This window comes from Sturnira hondurensis, unplaced genomic scaffold (assembly GCF_014824575.4).
Source record: "Sturnira hondurensis isolate 20B ecotype Veracruz unplaced genomic scaffold, ASM1482457v3 Scaffold0006713, whole genome shotgun sequence".
In the NCBI taxonomy this organism is placed as follows: Eukaryota; Metazoa; Chordata; class Mammalia; order Chiroptera; family Phyllostomidae; genus Sturnira; species Sturnira hondurensis.
In genome coordinates, this window is record NW_028079344.1 from 4,855,228 (window position 1) to 4,874,314 (window position 19,087).

The window sequence follows — 19,087 nt, forward strand, 5'->3', positions numbered from 1 at the left end:
AAGTAGCATAGACGTTAGGTAGAAAATAGACAGGGTGGAGGGCAAGAATAGTCTGGGAAATATCTAATCTAAAGAACTTGAGACACGTGCTCATAAACTAAAGGGGGGGAAGGGTGTGTGTAGGGTGGAGGGGAATGAAGAGGGGGAATAGAACAACTGTAATGGTATAATCAATAAAATATATTTTAAAAAAGAAAATACAGAACCTCTCTGATTTTCTAGTGCAATGTGACTCAACACAATTTCCATTTTTGGGTTTTATTTTTTAAGATTGCATTTATTTATCTATTTATTTTTAGAGATGGAGAAGGGAGGGACAAAGAGAGGAAGAGAAACATCAATGTGCAAGAGATTCACCCATTGGTTGCCTCCTGGCCACCCCCAACCAGGACCCAGCCCACGACCCAGGCATGCCCTGACTGGGAATTGAATCCACGGCCTTTTGGTGTGCAGGCTAGTGCTATCCATTGAGCCACACCAGCCAGGGTAACACCATTTCGTTTTCTTTTTTTTAGAGGCCTGAGGGAGTAGCTGTTGAAGCCTCTAGTCTGAGAAGAAACCTAATTTTGTGAGATATAATTCTTGATCTTTTTCTGGGAAGAAATTTGCATTCTTGATTTAAAAAAATTAAAGCAATATAATGATAAACATTAATAGGATTAAGACTTATTCTGGAAAATCTGTCACCCACACGTCTACCCAGTCAACTGAGACAAAAGTGATTTTTAAGCAAATATTCTTTTCTTATTGTATCTGGTCTAACAATGATCATCTAATATCCTTTTTTTTTTCTTGTGAAAGGTCCCTATCAAGAGTAAACTGTAGCCCTGGCTGGTGTGGCTTAGTGGATTGAGTGTGGGCCTGCGAACCACAGGATCGAGGTTCGGTTCCCAGTCAGGGCACATGCCTGGGTTGCGGGCCAGTTCCCAGCAGGGGGAATCATGAGAGGCAACCATATGCTGATGTTTCTCTCCTTCTCTCCTTCCCTTCCCCTCTAAAGATAAATAAATAAAATATTTTTTTTAAAAAAGAGTAAACTGTACTATTCTACTAGAGGCCTTTACCTCTATATGCAAGATTCCACTAAGTCTCATATCTAAATTGTCTGAAAATATGCTTTAGTGAGGGCAATCAGTCATTCTCTGAGGCTGTGGTGCCCAAACATGGCCTCATCTGAGAACTTCCTAGACAAGTAAATTTTCAAGTGCCACCCCAGACCTACTGAGTAAGAAATTCTCCTGGTGATGCTGGTAAGTGGGAAATTTAAGAACCACTGCCCTGAGGACTCCAAAATTCATAAAGGTTGGATTCCTTTGAGGATGCCTTTGGGTTGGGTTGTATGGAAGTGGGAAGGACCCTTCCACAAACCTCTTTTCCATATTCTTCTTGGCTCATAAGTGGTCTCATTCTAACAAAAGATTATCCTGAAGACAGGAGCTACCTACCATTTACACTGTACACTGTGGGGGTTTGTTTAAGGAAGATGACCAATCGCTGCTCTACCTGCTCCCATGGCAACCCAAAGCTGTTGGCTGAACCTGGTTTCCCCACTCAGGAGGAGTTTAATGAGAAGGCCAAGCTGAGCTCAGCTCACAGGGAACATGCCTAAGTAACTCAGCACAACTGATTTGCTTAGAGTTATTAGCCACGCAGATTCTCCACTGACACATCTAGTTTGGGATAATGTCATGTTCCCAGGAGGCCTCAAACTTGACAGATGACAAGAACACTTTCTTTAGAATGAGGAGCAGGGAAGCTGCTCCCTTAATAATTGGGAAAATACAACTTTGGAAAAGACAAAAATGGTCACCTTCTTTCTAGACCATTCTTCACCATTTTTCACCAGCTCCTCCCACCTTCATCAAGGGAAAGCTGTGTCCCCACTGCAGCACCATCTCTTCTGGTCACTGGAAGGGGTCTGGCCTGGACCGTGTCTGCCTAGGGTGGGCCCGTAGTGTGTGGGTCCTTGACTTCATGCACAAAAGACTTCACAGCATGAGTCTGTCCAGGTGATTTTGAGAGCTCAGGATAGTGAAACAAATCCTGAGGGTTTAGGATAGACAGAGCAACAGGAGAGAGCCTGGGCAGAGCTGTTTTGGCCTATTGTAGGAAAGAAGTAAGCCACATGGGACTGCATGGACTCACTGAGAAGTAAAAGTCACAATGGTAGAAGCTGGCCACAGCAGGGCTGCTTTGAGCTCACTGAAAAGTCAGAGAAAAGGGGGCCTTAGGGGCAGGTTCAGGGGGTTAGCCCAGGATGGGCTTCCACTGCCCGCACCTCCCTTGGTTGAAAGTCTTACGGAGACCCACAGAGTTTAGGAGAAAGAGAGCAGAAGTATATGCTGGAGAAAAAAGGAGCATGGCATGCTCCAAGGAGAGCACACCTTTCTTTATCTTGAGTGTTTTATGTGTTTTCTAAAAGTGGGAATTTTGGGAGAAGTTTCAGACAAGGATTTCAATAAAGTATTTATTAGCTTTTCAGGTATGTCTTCAATATGCTGATTCATCAAAATGAGCATATAAAGGGGTCAAAGTTATCATCTGGAAAGTTTCACCTTCAAAGAATGTCACCAAAGAACCAAGGAGGGTCTGCCCTGGCATGGTCTGGGATGTGTAAAGCATTTGTTCCCGACTGTCCTTGGTTAGGGAAGATGAGACCCTGTTATTTATTATCTGCCTGTAAACTGCTCAACCAGGCTGGTTTATTTTTATTTTTATTTTTCAGCTTTCTGTCTCAGTTTCCCTATTCCACTTGGGAAATTCCACTAAGGAATTTTCCTAGTTTCTTACTATCCTGCCTCATGCTGGCAGAGCAAATGTCATCCTTGCTTATGTACTGGCTCCTTAAAAAGACTCTTTGAGTGCTAAAGCAAGGATTAGTCATCTTTGTATTCTCTGTGTTTGGCAAAATTTATTCACTGAATGAATGAGCCTTAACTAGGCTGATCCAGATGTTTGGTGGGAAATGAAGTCAGCAAGCAGATCCTAAGACCTTTTAAGTCAAACCTTCCTGACTCTGTGGATCTCTGCTGGACAGGCACACACTCATGCACACACACACCTTGATGGTGATTTTGAGACAGGCTAGTAAGCTAGTCAAGTGGAACAGGGAAACAGAGACAAATAGTTAAACAAGCAATTTGCAGCCATCTGATAAGTCCTGTCTTCCTGAAACCAAGGGCACTTCAGAGTAAGTGGGCCCTGGCTGGTGTGGTTCAGGGGATTGAGCGCCAGCCTGAGAATTAAAAAGTTGCAGGTGTGATACCCAGTCATGGCACATGCCTGGGTTGTGGACGAGGTCCCTGGTGAGGGGATACATGAGAGGCAACCAAGTGCTATTTTTCTCCCTGTCTTTCTCCTTTTTTTTCCTTTAAAAAAATAAATAGACAGAATACTTAAAAAAAGGTAAATGGTTTGTTTATAAAAAAGCATAAATGGTATATACTTCTCCCCAGCCAGAGGGCAAGTAGCTTGAATCACTCTACTTAGGGAGATAGCAGAAATCCAATTAGTGCTATTAGCCAACCACACCTAAGGAAAGAAGTTAAGGAAATAAATCTCATTTTGGCACATCAACAAAAAATTGATGAAATTTCTATTGAGAACTGCCCCCCCCCAAGATCTCCCCTTAACTCCCAGCCTTCAAAACCCTTCAAAAATGAAGGTCCCTCTTTGCTCTCCCTCCGGGAAGCACATTTCCTCTTCCCGTCTTCGCCTCCCACAGGCATGCATCTCCAAACTCTAATGGACCTTATGAGACTTGCAACCCGGGAGCTATGGGCAGCAGCAGCTCATCCCAGTCTAACCCCTGGACCCTGTCCTCAAGGTCCCCCTTTCTCTAACTTATTAGTGAGCCAAAGCAGCCCAGCCTAGACTCATTCCCCTACCTAGTCTCTCTTCTTTTGCTCCTTCTATCCTAGGCCTTTCCTTGTTTCACTGCCCCCAGCTTTAATAAACGTCCTTGAAAAAGTCAGGGGGACTCGCGAAATCTTTCCTGCATGAAGTCAAGAACCCACATATTACTGGCCAGCCCTAGGTGACTCACTCAGAGCTAGGTCCCCTTTCTGGTAACAATTTCAGGTCACTTAAAATACCTTTTCAGTTTAAATAAGCTTCAAATGGTTGTCATAGCTAATTGCAATAGTTCATCCAAATAGAATTTGCTTCCACTGTCTTCATTCCAAACAACATACTTCTCTTAAAGGAAGGCACTGCTCATGGGTAGGGTCATCTCTATTCTCATCATAGAACTTGTAAAAGTTCAAGATATGCAAAAATATCTTGAGATTTTAAACTGCCCTTTGTCAACCTCGTCAGTTCCTTGGGGACTGGTCAGAAGTGCACCTTTGTGTTCCAAAGAGCAGGAGTTTGCCGAGGAAAGGGAGAGTACCAATAAGATGAGACACTTAGTTGAGTGGCTCTACAGGGACTTTGAGTGTTATTTACATATAAACAGTGTAATTGCAGTGATAGCAGGAGCTGGCAGGCATAGGCTGGTGTTTGATATGCTAATCACAACACTCCATAGTCTACGTAGGCTGTTTGGAAAGAAAATTTAAAATTGGAGAGAACTGAAACCCTGTGAGGTTAAAGTAACTTGCTCAAAGGTCACATGGCTAATTAATCCGAAATTTTTGTGTTTTTGGAATGAGCAAAAGGTCTTACGTTTAATTCATTTAATTCTCTGAACGACACTTGGGTGAGTATTTTATTACTACTCTCTGCTGGTGGTGAAGAAGGGAAATGATATAGAGAAAAGTTAAGCCTCAGTATGCCAAGATCCTCTCTGCTAGTAGTGAGAGATCCACTGAGGAAAGAGGTTCAATGAGGTCTACTGAGTTTTCAGCTGAGATCAGTCTGTTCCCTAGTCTTTTTTTCCTCTTTAAGATTTTATTTATTTATTTTGAGAGAAGGGAAGGGAGAAAGAGAGGGAAAGAAACATCAGTTTGTGGTTGTTTCTCCCATACCCTCAACTTGGGATGGGGCCCACCACCCAGACATGTGCCCTGACTGGGAATCGAACCGGCAGCCCTTTGGTCTGCAGGCCAGCATTCAAACCATTGAGCCACACCAGCCAGAGCAGGGTGTCCCAGTTTTTAAACCAGCAAAGAACATATGCAGCCTAGTTTCCATTATTATATAAAAGGCTGGTACTTTATATCAGAAAAAAACCTGTATAATTTTCTATAAATTTAAGTTAATCTTCTAGTTTGTTCCTGACCAAACTTACCATTAACAAAATATTTGTGCTTCATTCCATTCAAAGGCTGTTTAAATTGTAACAAAGATTAGGAGCAAAAGAAATGTGCAAGTGTGTTTTTTTCATTTCCCCCCTCATTTGAATGTATCTAGCAATGATAGATGGGTATATTCTCTGTTCTTAATTTTTTTTATTAAAGACTTTATTTATTTATTTATCTTTAGAGGGGAAGGAGAGAAACATCAATGTATGGTTGCCTTTCGTGCGCCCCCTGCTGGGAGTTGGCCTGCGGGGAACCAGCCTGCAACCCAGGCATGTACCCTGACTGGGAATCGAACCGCTATTCTCCGATTCGCAGGCCCGCGCTTAATCCACTGAGCTACACCAGCCAGGGCTTCTGTTCTTAATTTAAAAAAATTAAAAAGTAAATATTCGGGTTCACATATTTGGAGAGGTATATTTATACCTTTCAATAGCAAAATAGATAGATTGATTGATTTCTCCTTTATTCAAGAAATTTCTCAGCAGCTAACAAGGCCTCTCTCAGACTTACCTGAAATTTTTACACATTGTTGTCCTGGTTGTTCATGCAGGATAAATAAAGAACTGCTGTGATTTCTATGCAACAAGCCCAGTGTAGGCGTTCTCCTCCCCATGCTTTGCCCTGAAGCTGGCCACATTCCTATGATAGGGAATTCAGAGTCAGCCATGACCCAGAGTCCTCAACAGCTCTTGGACAGTGTACAGGGGCAGAGCTGAGGGGCTGAGGTAGGGGCGTTGTGAAGGAGATGGGTGAGCATCTACCATATGCCAGGCATATGGTAGATGCTCAGCAACAAAGTACTCTCCGAACAGATGGCTTAGAAGTCTTTGAGGAAGGAGAAAGAGGATAAAGTTGATCCTTCTGGATCCTTTTCTTCTAAGCACCTGCCTGCTCCTCTGTCCTCTAAAAGTGCCTTCCTATTAGAATTTCTGGTACCTAGTCCTGGCCATCCTTTTCCTCCCTCCTTAGGTCAACCTGTGGACAGACACAGTTCCAGTAAAGCTCCATGTCTTCCAAACAGACAAACAGGAGGACTGGGATGGTGGCAACTCTCTCCCTAATCATTATTATGGGAAAACTGCCATGGAAGGTGAGGAGCTGAAGATGTCTAAATCTGTGACCTGATAAGCTAAACCAGTTATACACACACATACAAAACCATCAATAACCTAACGTACCTTGATAACATGATATTTTGCATTCAAGATGCTATTATTATTACTATATCAAGGCCTTTCCTAAAACATCTTGTTCAATTGGTATCTGCTCCCATCACCCTGTCTCTGTGCTCAATGAATGTCTGAGACTGAGATAATTACAGGTTTTGAAAGCATGGATCAAAGGCGTGCTTCTTACCTACCCTATAGCACATAGATACAACCCAAGGGCATTTTTGGCAAGCTGGCCCTTATCCACTGTTGATTCACTGTGTAGCACAGAGGGAAACTGGTCCAAACACACTAGTATCAATGAACCAACACTGGAAATTCACAAGTAGGCTCTGCTTTTCCACATCTAATTGTTTCCTTTTTTGACCCTATCAAAAATAGCATTCTCTTAGAACATTTAAACCTCCAAAGGGATCTGAACATACTCAGTTATTTCAGGAACATAACCCAACTTTTCCTTGGATCATCACATGGGTTTGTGCTGCTCCACACTCAATGGCCTTAATGAATTTTTTAGTTAAAAAACTGCTCTGGCCCTGGCTGGTGTAGCTCAGTGAATTGAGTACAGGCCTGTGCACCAGACAATCGTGGTTTGATTCCCAGTCAGGGCACATGCCTGGGTTGCAGGCCAGTTCCCAGCAGGGGACGCATGAGAGAAATACTTTGATATTTCTCTCCCTCTCTCTTTCCCTTCCCCTCTAAAGATAAATAAATAAAATCTAAAAAAAAAGAAAGAAAATGAAAAAGCAAACAAACAAACAAAAAAACTGCTTCTGCCCTGGCTGGTGTGGCTCAATGGATTCAGTGCTGGCCTGTGATCTAAAGGGTCGCCGGTTCAATTCCCAGTCGGGGCACATGCCTGGGTTGCAGGCCAGGTCTTCAGTTGGGGCCACACAAGAGGAAACCACACATTGATGTTTTTCTTCCTCCCTTTCTCGCTCTCTTAAAATTAATACATAAAATATTTAAAAACCTGCTTCTCCACCTTTTCAAATGTTAACTTACATAGAATTAGTTTGAATAGAACTCATCCTTCCTATAGTGACTCCATGTACTCCCAAAGCCTCCAATTTCTGTGTAATATAAAACCTTCCCTCCACCATCAACTCACTTATGAATGGAAATTCTAAAAATGCCCTTGGCTTTTTGAACCCAGGGAGCAGCTATCTAGAATTAAACTTCCTGTGAAGAAGAAAGACATCTATCTGCCTGATGTCCAGTTCCTCCCTTCCAGCCTCCTCTCCAGCAGTTCTCCTGCGTGTCTTGAAAAGGGTGCTTGGTTTCACCCCTAGGAAAGGTTCACCACAACACCGCTGGGTGCCTGACACCCAAGGCAGAGAGGGCAACAGCATGTGCTGGGAGGAGGGGTCCGAGTATGGGGGTGGGGTGTGCATTGACGTAGCCCTTCTGAGTGCAAAGCCTGGCCCTGCCACTGCACAGTGTTGTGTGGTTGGTGAACTACTTCTTTATCTTGTGCCTTGGTTTCTTCATCTGGGAAACTGAGAGAACAATGATACCTAAGAGCTGTTATTCCATTTGATAAGGCTCATTTGCTATCGCCACTATAAAGCCTTGCCAGATCTAATAACTTCCCTCTACGTTTTTTTCAGTTTGCAAAACAAAAGACCTATATATTGTTTTCCAGTGAGAAATGAACTGTGAAGCACATTTTTTGCCCATAAACAGATTTACATAGGAAGCTAAACTACTGTCAGAAGTCGGTTGGTGGGCATAGACTCAGAGATGTTGGTATTACAAAGGAATAATGCATCGCCTCATACATTCAACTCTGCTAGTAAAAGGTAATGTGCAAATATCAAGAGCCAAAGCAAAAACAGTTCAATTAGTTTGGGGCAGCATTTCTACTCTTGGGGCGAGAACAAAATATGTATAAATATATGAGATTCAAAATACAAATAATGTAACTTTTGTGACTCATGTTGTCACATTTATCTATTTTTAAAATTTCATTACTGATTTTAGAGAGGAGGAGATGGGGGAGGAGAAAATGGATTTTTTTTTGTTTCACTTCTTTTTTATTTATCTTTAGAGAGAGGGGGAAGGAGGGAGAAAGAGAGGGAGAGAAATACAGAGGTGAGAGAGAAATATCAATCAATTGTCTCTCATACACCCCCAACTGAGGACCTGGCTCACAAGACAGGCATGTCCCTGACTGGGAAAGAACTAGTCTGGTTTGCAGGCCAGCGCTCAATCCACTGAGCCATGCCAGCCAGGGCTGTTCCACTTTTTCATGCATTCATCAGTTGACTCTTGTATGTGAACTGACAGATGGAACTTGCAACCTTGGCCTATCAGGACGACGCTCTAAACAACTGAGCTACCCAGCCTTAGGTTGTTGCATTTAAAAGTGGCATTGCTCTTACACAGAGGGTTGAGGAGTAACAAATATTTAAAGAATGAGTTACAGAGCACTTCTTAGTTATTTTTCCAATCAGCAGTCCTCAGAGACCAGGTCACAAAGTCAAAAATCAATCGGTGAGTCTCAGTACTCTGTGACTGAGAATGAGTTACATTCATACACCAGGGTAATTTGTTTAGTATTTGTATTTTCCACTTCAATGAGCTTTTGTCAATTTTAAATGGTTTAATTTGGCTGAAGTTCTTTTCTTTTCTTTCCTTTTCTGTTTTTTTCCCCCGAGAGAATATTGGGATTGGTGGATTCTCAGTTGAAACACAAGTGCTCTAGACTTCTTAAAAGTTTCACACTAAGGGCCAAAAGGTAATGGAAATAGCAACTTCAGTTTAGTTAAGAAAGTTACCTCTCAATTGCATCATTCAACCCACTGTATGCTCATTTCAAGAGGAATAAGGCACAAAATTCATATAAAAATTACACTGTGATTCTTTGTTTTTCATACCCCTCAAAATGAGCAGGAGCACTTGCCTCCTCTCAGCAGTTCCCAAATTTACACATTCTTAAGAGGGTATGAATCTGCTTTGAAATTTATTTTGAAAAGCTCCAGGCATCTAGAAGATATTAACTGCTAATGCTTCAATTGGGCTTTTTCCACATTTCATTATTTTAGATTAAAATGAGTTTTAATTTGAAAAAGCTCTGAGATAACTATACTTTTTGTTCCTCTTCTTTGGCTGGATGTATATGTGGAAGTAGTATAAAGGAAAACCTTGGTCTGCATAATTTTCAGTGAATAAAGCAAAAATGAAATCCAGAATGTTCTATTTGATAGAATGTTGTCTAAGATTCTAGAATCCTGCAGAGTGAATAGATGGAACGGCATCATTCCACAGAAGGGATTTAAGCAAAAGACAATTCTAAGTCCTAATAACTCCCTTAAATTTGATGATACATTTTAGAAACTTTTAAGAGTAGGAACAATAAAAGAAAAAGAAAGGCAACTTTGAAGACTGTGGAATGTGTGTGGAACATTTAAGGTGCCAGACAAGGACAAATATATTACTCTTGTTGACTTTAAGAGTAAAGACCGGGAGGAAAACCACAGAGACAACAGCAGCGTTTGCAGCTCTCCAGCTCTCCAGCTCTGCAAATTCCTAGCCGTCTTCTCTCTTGACAACTACTTGCTCCACTGAAGTGTCACGTTATGTATCAGGTAAAGATACATTAACTAGCTACTGTATGCAGATTTCTGTACTGCCTTGTGGCTCTGTGCTAGAGAAGACTACACTCTACAGAAGAGAGCAAGGATATAACTCTAGAGTTGAGAGAGAGCCCCTTGCCCAATAAGAATCTTCTCTGTAGCGTCCTTGAAAGACGGGCATCTGCCTAGGCATCTCTCTTCCAGAGTACTTGCATTTGTACTTTTGGAGACAGCTAGTCCATTCTATTTCACTCATCTTTTCAGGGATGAAAACAGTCATGTCCTTCAAATACTGTATTAATGAAACACAGAATGTTTGGAATGTTGAATAAGCAATTACTTTTAATTTAATCTCCTCTTTCTATGTTTCTATGATTATTTCATTTTTGATTACTTGATAAATTTCCAAACTCACATTAGTAGTTCCCTGATTATATTTGAGAAGCATCCTACAGAGAAAATAGAAATAAATGCAAATTCAGTTGTTTGGCAGAGAGGACTTGGGAATGCATGAAATAGCTGGATGCTGTACACTAGATTATAAAATGACAGTATGTTGGCACAAAAGATAAGGTCTTTGCTTCATTGCAGAATAAAATCAATTCATGAGCTAAAGGCTTTCTCTTCAGCATCATCTCCAAAGAAGGCTTTGATCTGGGTAACTATCTGGCTAACTATCTGGTTTAGCTGCTCAGAGACATACAGCCTTTAAATATAACAATAATGCTTTTTCAATATTTATGCAGCCTTTTTCAAGGAGAAAAAAGACCCATTAAAACATAAAGACTATGTTTCATATATTCCTGTTTGTAAGAGAACTAATGCTATGTTCGGTTTCATCTTGCCTTATGCTGACAGTCATAATTATCAACTCACCAGAAGCACACACATCTGGGAAGAGTTAGTTGATCTATTGCTCATGTCATTGAGGGAGGATAACACGCTGGAAGCTCTCAGTAAGGGCGTTAGAACGAACATGGATTTGGATTTGTGTTAGATGATTTTGGGGAGTGTTCAATGAAGTGTGGCTTTACTGTGGACCAGTTGTCAGGAAGTGGGAGAATTCTATGACTGGTTATCTTTATAAATAGTATCTAAAAAGAGGGACAACTAGAACAAGGCTAAAGCTGTAATTGATAAGAAGCAGCAGTCACTCAAAGTAGCTGGGAGAGAGGGGTTCTGTCATTTCTGTAGTTTAGAAAATGTTCGTGTTTTATCTGTGTTCAGACATGTCTATGGAGTGGTCTCATTTTTGTCTTGATCCATCCTGCTCCTAGTCTGGTCTCATCTGATGCTGAGGCCCTACGGCATCGTTTGTATGGAAGAGGAGAAAGCCAGAGTCCAGCTTCAAGAGCCAGGCCTGATCCTAGGAACAAGGAGGCCTAGGTGATAGCAGAGGCCAGTTCCAGGTATCAGAGACAGCTTTTTATCCTTCTAATAATATTTTATATGAGGTTATAAATCCCATAAAGTCAGATGCCATGTTTTTTCCATCCCTGCTATGCCCAATATTTATATATAGTCTAATAATTTAGAAAGTGCTCAATAAATAATCTTTAAATGGATGAGTATATAAATTAATGAGCAGATGAATGAGTATTCTTTAAGTCTTCTACTTCAAGTACATGTAAAAGAGTTAAAAAAATGAAGAGTGCTTATCTTAGTATAGGTGGGCATAACGATGAGTTTATCAGATCCAATTTGGGGGAGAGGGTAAGGGAAGGAGAGAAACATTGATGCGAGAATGAAACACTGACTGGTTGCCTCTCATACACACCTTGACCTGGGACTGAATCTGCAACCCAGGCACAGGCCCTGACTAGGAATCGAATCTGAGACTTTTCAGTTTAAGGGACGATGCTCCAACCTGTTGGGCCACACTGGCCAGGGACTAATACTAACTTGATTGAACACCACACATTTTTTGTCATATGTGACTTGAAAAACATGTATTATGCAAGCATATATCTCTTTATATTACTTGTAACTCTCCAAACATTGAAAAATAAGGAAAAGGGAAGCTGGCTACAAATCATATGGTCATTGGGCTCATAGTTTTGGAAAACTGACTGAAATATTTTTAAGGTGACTTTCATGGTTACATATGAGTTGGCAAGTGTGTGCTGAGAGTCCTGGACACAATTCTTGAGAAATGTGAGGATGTTGGAGACTTCTGGGTCTCTAGAGAAAGTTCTAGGTGAAGGTCCTGGACCCTGAGTTCCAGTCAGTTGTGTTCTGGGGATTGACAGCGGCCACTTTCTGATTAGTGGCCATGTCCCCAAGACGAGAGTTAGAGTGGCCTCTATGGGAGAGCTGGCCCCTGGTGTGATGATGGCCACCTTTCTGCAGTGTTGCCGTCACCAGGACACTTTTCTCTCCCCAACATTCCCTGAAATATGGCTGTGATCTGGTTAAATCCTGCACCAAGGGAGTTTCAGTACAGATTATAATTTGTGTGTGCTGGCACACATTTGGAGGAATTGTCAGATTAAGAATGCACAGAAAATGGAGACCATAGCCAGAGCCTGAGGCCCAGTGTGCTTAGAGCTCAGCCCAGGAGGCCAGTGTCTGAGGTGGACACAAGCAGGATGTCTTCTGGGAGGGTGGTTCTCTCTACTTGCAGGATTTTAAAAAAATCGTTTTGTCCTGCCTGTTTTGAAAAAGATGGCTTGGTAGGGTACTTTGTGGTTAAGATTACAGACTCTGAAATGTTTTTTCATCTTATTTTCACAAAATAAGATTTCACAAATCTGTCTCTTTTTCTCTATCCTTATTATCATTGCTCCTCATCTGTGCTTATTGCTACAGCCACCAGTTCTCCCAGCCCCAGCCTCTGCCTCCTCAGTGGAATATTTCTAAGCAAGTAAGATCAGTCATGCTCTTCCAAGGGCTCCTCTAGCCTCTGGGATAATGTCCAAACTCCATAGCAAAGGATGTGGTCCCACCCATCCTCCCGTGTCATCTCACCCACAGTCCCTACTCTAGCAAGTCCTAGGCACTCCCCACAAGGCAAACCCATACTTCCAGGAGAGCTCCAATTTCCCCAGGCCAGGTAAGTGGCCACCCTAGAAACTCGTAATTATTGCCTGCGTCTTTGCCTCCCAGCAAAATCGAGTCTAGACCACAGTCTGGGCCTTAATTCATTTGAGTTTTACCCAACATCCAGTGCCTTGGACTAACACTGTGCTTGATGGTATTTGAAAAGCACTTTATAATTTACTCAGTGTTATCTCATAGTTGCTCATTTAATCCCACAAACACTCAGGTAGAAGTGTTTTCCAATTATACAGGGAATTATAAAGGGAACTGAGGCCCAAAGAGCTCATTGGCTCACGTTAGATCCTCCGGTGGCACACTGGATACTCAAGCCCCTGGTTCTCTGAGGGGATGGCATGAAGGTCTGAGAATTCTATGGACTTGGGTGAAAATCCCGACGCAGTCAAGGACTGGCTAAGGCACCAACTGTACTTCCTTGCGCCTGTCTTTAGCCTTAAAGAAGACAGTAATTCCAATTCGGGCATGTTATGAGGATGAAATAAAACAATGCCTATGAAGTTGCCTGGCTAGCAACCGGAACTATAAATTTGAGTCCCCTTTCTGACCCCAAGCTTGGCGAGCTTGGTCTCCTATTTCTACAGCAGCTCCTCCTCCTGTGAGTTCCAGAGGCCACGGAGGGAGGGTGCCAACTGTGGAGCACTGTGCCTGTTTTGACGCGATACCTTGCCTCAGGGACCAGCAATCCTTAATGGAGTGTGCAGGCTACAGGCACAACGTTGAGAAGACACTGGGGCAGGGAGCTAAGCAGCCCTGGGAGGCAGGTGTTGGATGGAGGGGCCTCTGGGGGACATTGGTCAATGGAGGGAAGGAGGCACCCGAAGGCACAATCCACAGAGGGGCCCACCCACGCGTCCCGACTTGCCAGTGCCCTCACCCCACCCCCCATTCACCTCTTCTACTGCCCTCCCTTGCCAATACCCGGTACTATTTCTGGGGACTCAAAAAGCCAGTAGGGTCCCAAGGACTCCTAAGAGGGTTGGGGGTCCGCAGCCTACGCTGGAGCCCGGACGGGTGAAGCCCCGCCCTTCTGTCCCCACCCAGGGCGCCGGCTGGCTGCTGGCCGGACATGCGCACCCGGCGGCAGGGCGCGGGGAGCCGGGAGGCCGGGAAGCGTGCGTGCAGTTTCTGTCTGCCCGGATCGGGCGCTGGCCGGAGCGGACAGGCGCTTCGGGGAGCCGCCAACGGTTGGCGGGGAGCAGGACGTGGAGCGGGGAGAGCGCCTCCAGTGCTGCCTGACGAGTGCAGTGCGCGGGGCTGCAGCAGCTCACCGGTGATCCCGGAGCGCAGCGTCCAGTAGATACCAGCAGCAGGAAGCCGCCACGCTGTTGAATTCAGAGAACTCCAGCAGCAGTGACCTCAGTGAGAGGAGAGCGAAGAGGCGACGAACTCCTCGGGATCCTCGGGCTAAGGGTGCGGGGTGGGGGGCGGCGGCGCGGGGCGCGGACCGGGCTGGGTTGGGGGACAGTGATGAGCGAGCGCGCTGGGAGGCTGAACGCTGCCGCCGCCACCCGGAGCATCTGCCGCCCGAGCTGCTGCCCGCGGTCCGGGCTCCGGCCATGGAGGCGCTGAATGGCCCCGCGGGCGGCACTCCGGACGCTAAGCTGCAGCTGCCTAGCCAGCACCACCGCCACCACCACCTCCACCCGCTGGCTGAGCGGAGGCGGCTGCACCGCGCACCCTCGCCCGCCAGGCCGTTCCTCAAGGACCTGCAAAGCCGGCCCGCAGCGCCCGGTCCGGCTCCGGCCGTCCCCTCTGCCAGCCGGTCACCGGCGTCCGCCGCCCCTCGCTCGCCCAGCCTCGCAGGCAAGGCAACGCCCTCGCCAGGGACCCTGGCCGCGCCTGGCCGCCTCTCCCGGCGCGGCGGCGGCGGCGCACCCGGCGCGAAGGACAAGCCGCCGCCGGGCGCCGGAGCCAGGGCAGCGGGTGGTGCCAAGGCCCCTTCGGGCCTCAGAAGGGCGTCTCGCGCGGCGCCCGCTGAGCCGCTGCTCCGGGCTGGAAAACTGCCGCCGCCGCCGCCTGGGCCCTCCGAGCCGCTGCACGCTGCTGCGAAGGGCCGCAAAACCAAACGCTGTTCCGCAGCACCCCCAGCCCGCGCTGCCGGGCCCCCGATCCCTGCCGCCCCAGTCCCCGCGGTGGTCTTCGCTGTGACCTCCGTGACCGGCGCCCCGGCCCCTAGCTCCCGCATCAGCCACACGGACAGCAGCTCGGACCTCTCGGACTGCCCCTCCGAACCCCTGTCGGACGAGCAGCGCCTCCTTCCCGCCGCCAGCAGCGACGCGGAGTCCGGCACTGGATCGAGCGACCGCGAACCCTTGCGTGGAGCCCTGGGGACGAGTCCCGCGGCGCGGGGACCTCCTCGCGTCAGCCCCGAGCCCCCGGCGCTCCTCGCCGCGCCCCCCGCCGCCGGCGCTTTCCTCGGGGGTCGGAGCAGCCCGGGCGGGGGCGCCGCGGGGCCCTGCGGGGCCGAGGATGCCGGGGGTCGCGCGCCGCCAGAGCGAGCCGTCTCCGGGACCCCCAGGGAGCCCGGCCTGGGCGGGCAGCCCCCGCTGGCACCGGCGGCGGCTGAGGAGGAGCTGCTGCGGGAGATCGAGGAGCTGCGCTCGGAGAACGATTATCTCAAGGTGAGCAGCCGGCTCTGCCGCGGGGGTCCCGAGGCGACCCTGCGGTCCTGGTCACGGGCGAGGACCTGCGAGCCGAGCCTTCCCGGTCCCGACGAGCGCTTCTCTCCTTCTTTAACTTGCGTGCCCGGAACGCGCTGGGCTTCGGCATCTTCTGCCAAAACTTCCGGAAGGACCAACAAGACCTGTGGGTCCGGGCAGCTTCTCAACCCACTTAGCTTGTCTTGTTTCTGGAAGTCTAGCTCCTATCTCTTGATGCCTTTTCCCTGTCGCTGTGCTGGGGGAGAGGTGGTTATAGTCACATTTTGGATGCACACCGACCCCCGACCCCGCCCAGGATAGGTGCCCACCCGCAGCTGGGGAGCAGGTTATCCCTGGCCCGGGAGCTCTGGTCCCAGCCGCCTGCGCGCGCGTCGGGCTCGGAGGGGGCGGGGAGGCCCGGCGGCGGGCGCGCCTGCTGCTTCTCTAGTGATTACAGGAAATCTGGCGCCCTGTGTGTCATTGTCAGGGGTGCAGGCAGCGCAGGTGAAGGGGCCACCGTTTCATTGATAAACCTTAATTAGGTTCAGGGGTCCCTTCAGCAGGGCCTGGGCTAAGGGACAACAGTGTTTTGCTTCTCAGGCTTCTGTAAACGTCCAGGAACCGGTTTTCCCGTTTCAGGAGAGGCCACTTGATTCTCTCCACACGCCTGCACTTTCGAGGGAATCGCAACTTCTGCCGCCCTGTCTCTGGGTGTTTCCGGCAGGGCCTGTGAGCAGTGGCCTCTTGGTTTTCTTAGCTTTGGGGCACTGAATCTGGGTCCATGTTTTCTCGGAGGACAAGGTCTGGCCGCAGGACAGAGGACTTAGACTATGTTGGGGGAGGGGGCGAGGTTAAGAAAATTGAGGTGCGAGATAATTTGAGAGAAAATAAGGGGGATACTATTGAGGGCAGTGGTTTTAATTTATTGTCATTCTCAGGTTAGTAAATATCCCTGGTGATACAAACATATTCATGCTTCTGTTAAGATGATAACTTAGGAGTATATCCTCCCAAACCACTGGAGTGGATCTCCTTTATCAGTAGGTTATAGGATTTGCACCGTTTTCTCAGCAAATGCTGAACCTGCCTGGTGACCTCCGTGAGCATCTCTCTGTTCACATGTTATCTAACGAGAAGAGACTCAGCCCAGAACTTTTATTTCACTAGATTCTGGAGGAATGTGACCAGTTTCTGGCCAGTGCGACCGGAGGTGTGGGCTTTCACGGTGAATGATGGTGAAGTGTGCGGTTCGAACTGGAATCAGTTAGTTGTTCAGCATTGCTAACCCTAAACGTTTTTTCAGGAGCTGCTCTGACTAGCCGAGCCCTGTGGTTATTTTATCTTGTGCAGAGAGGTAACAGTGAGGCTGAGAAGAGACCCGAGGAAAGAGCAGACTGGGGCTTGGATTGCGGTGTTTGAAGCAGTGCATTTGCTTTTGTCACCTATGCTTACGTAATAGACAACAGGGTGAAATTCAGAGGTGTTGAAAAGAAAGGGCAACCCTGTTGTCTGATTCTATCTGAAAACAGCACTTTGATAAATCTTCAACAAATTCAAACTCTCTGAGGCAGGGAAAAATCATCTAGTGAAATTTTGTAACCCCCAACTCCTAGCATAATCCCTGACCCACAGCGTTTCTGATTAAATTATGTTTATCCAAATTATGACTGCTAAGCAAGAAAAATTATTTGCTTTAAGGTGTCACTTGATACATGTTCCATCTTGAGGTAGGCAGTCAACATCATTTCAGTGTTCCTTCCTGGGTAACTGGTTATTTCGTTTATCTCTTTATATTGTTTGTTTCTCAGTGAATGGAATAGCAGTCTGACCCTGGCGTCTGGTCTGGTATATTTGATATTTCAGTGAATCTTCACAGCAACATGGGTATGGTTGCTGTTCTATTTATCATAATACAAATGTCATAGACAAGGATGCTGAGACCCCCAAATTGAAATTACTTCCCCAAGGTTATGTCTGATAAGTGGTGCAGCTGCTGTTTTCCCTGCCTCCAGAGTCTTTGCTCTTTTCACTGCACCAGTCTACGTCCTCTTTCCAGCAGGGTTGCTTTTCTCTGAGTATGCTGCTTGCTCTAGCATTTTATTAGCTCAAAATGTTCCCAATGTTTAGCTTTCCTATGGGATCTCTTTTCTTTTTAGGCGAAAGGGTTATAGTGAACATCTCTCCAAATGGTCATGTAAGTCCCACTGGCAATGTTTAATCTGTGGGAAATGTTCAGTTGCCATTTCCTGTGGAGCGAATATCACGGCCAACTGTTCACTGTGTTTGAGTCCACCTCCTAGCCTTTCTCTGACAGCAGGGGAGAGGAGTGGTTAGAGGAGGCCTGAAGGAAGAGAGGAGACCAAAACAATGACCACAGATATACGTGTAAGAATGATCATAAATATATGTGTGAGTTACATGTTTGGTCATTCCAAAGCTTAAATTATAGTAGTTCAATCTGGAAAAGAAACAGCAATCCTGGTAGACTTTTAAAGGTCAGTAAGTCTGCCCACTTAAGCAAAGTTGGGCAGGGAGCATGCTTGACCTCAGGGGGTAGAGGCAGTAGACGCGCCCTTTGCATGTGGTGTTTAAAGCACACACATTTTAGGTTGGCACTTCTCTTTTTGTTACTTTTGTTGCTCAGTGGCACTTTTGGAGATGGTAGGTAAAAGTGCATCCTTGATGTACTGCTTTCCTAGGGACTGTTGCCCAGAACTCTGGTGATTGGATAGAGCATCTCTCTGTTCACATGTTATCTAACGAGAAGAGACTCAGCCCAGAACTTTTATTTCACTAGATTCTGGAGGAGTGTGACCACATTAAGTATTACATTCCTTCCCCAGTCAGTTTCGTCATCATCACTGTGTAAGACTGCCACACTTTTGAACTAGAATGACGTGAGGTAACAAATCAGAAAAAGAAAGCCTGTAAAACCATAAGAGGATGTCCTGTTAATTGGTGAATTAAAGTGGAATTGTCTTGCTTTTTAGCCAGATTGCTGTATTTTTCTAAAATGTCAACAGAGAAGTGCATGCCTCCCGTTGTGCTATACAGGGCTGTCCCTGACCCTGCTTTCTATGCATTTTCTACCTTCATTGAAGGACACCAAAGTGACTCAATGAAAAATGCAAAGATCACTCAATCCATTTTTGTAAACAGTCAACAGAGCACTCTTGACCCATTACCTCTGGGGAATACGAATATATTTGGAAGTATTTAGAAATTAAGGTGAGCAGTTCACTTACCAAAAAGCCTTTGCTTCTTGAACCAAACCCATGTATGTTTCTTAATGATGAAGGGTTCTAGAAAATGTTGCTGGTGTTTGCCCCTGCCCGCCTGCTTGCCACCACTGTGTTTGGCTTGAGTACTCTGAGATAATCAGGCCATCTTAAAGCTCATTG

At 46.1% G+C, this 19,087-nt stretch overlaps 1 protein-coding gene and 1 pseudogene across 9 annotated transcripts in view; one reads left to right on the forward strand and one right to left on the reverse strand.

Annotated features, from left to right (window-relative positions):
• Positions 1 to 14,605, reverse strand: part of LOC118990010 (acidic leucine-rich nuclear phosphoprotein 32 family member A-like) — a 35,363-nt pseudogene extending 20,758 nt beyond the window's left edge.
• MTCL1 (microtubule crosslinking factor 1) overlaps positions 14,489 to 19,087 on the forward strand; it is a 148,371-nt gene continuing 143,772 nt past the window's right edge. For all 9 annotated transcript variants that reach the window (XM_037050343.1, XM_037050345.1, XM_037050347.1 and 6 more), the window contains exon 1: positions 14,489 to 15,668. In XM_037050343.1, the coding sequence (XP_036906238.1) occupies positions 14,604 to 15,668 (1,065 nt within the window). In that variant the 5' untranslated portion in view covers positions 14,489 to 14,603. The remainder of the gene's footprint in view (positions 15,669 to 19,087) is intronic.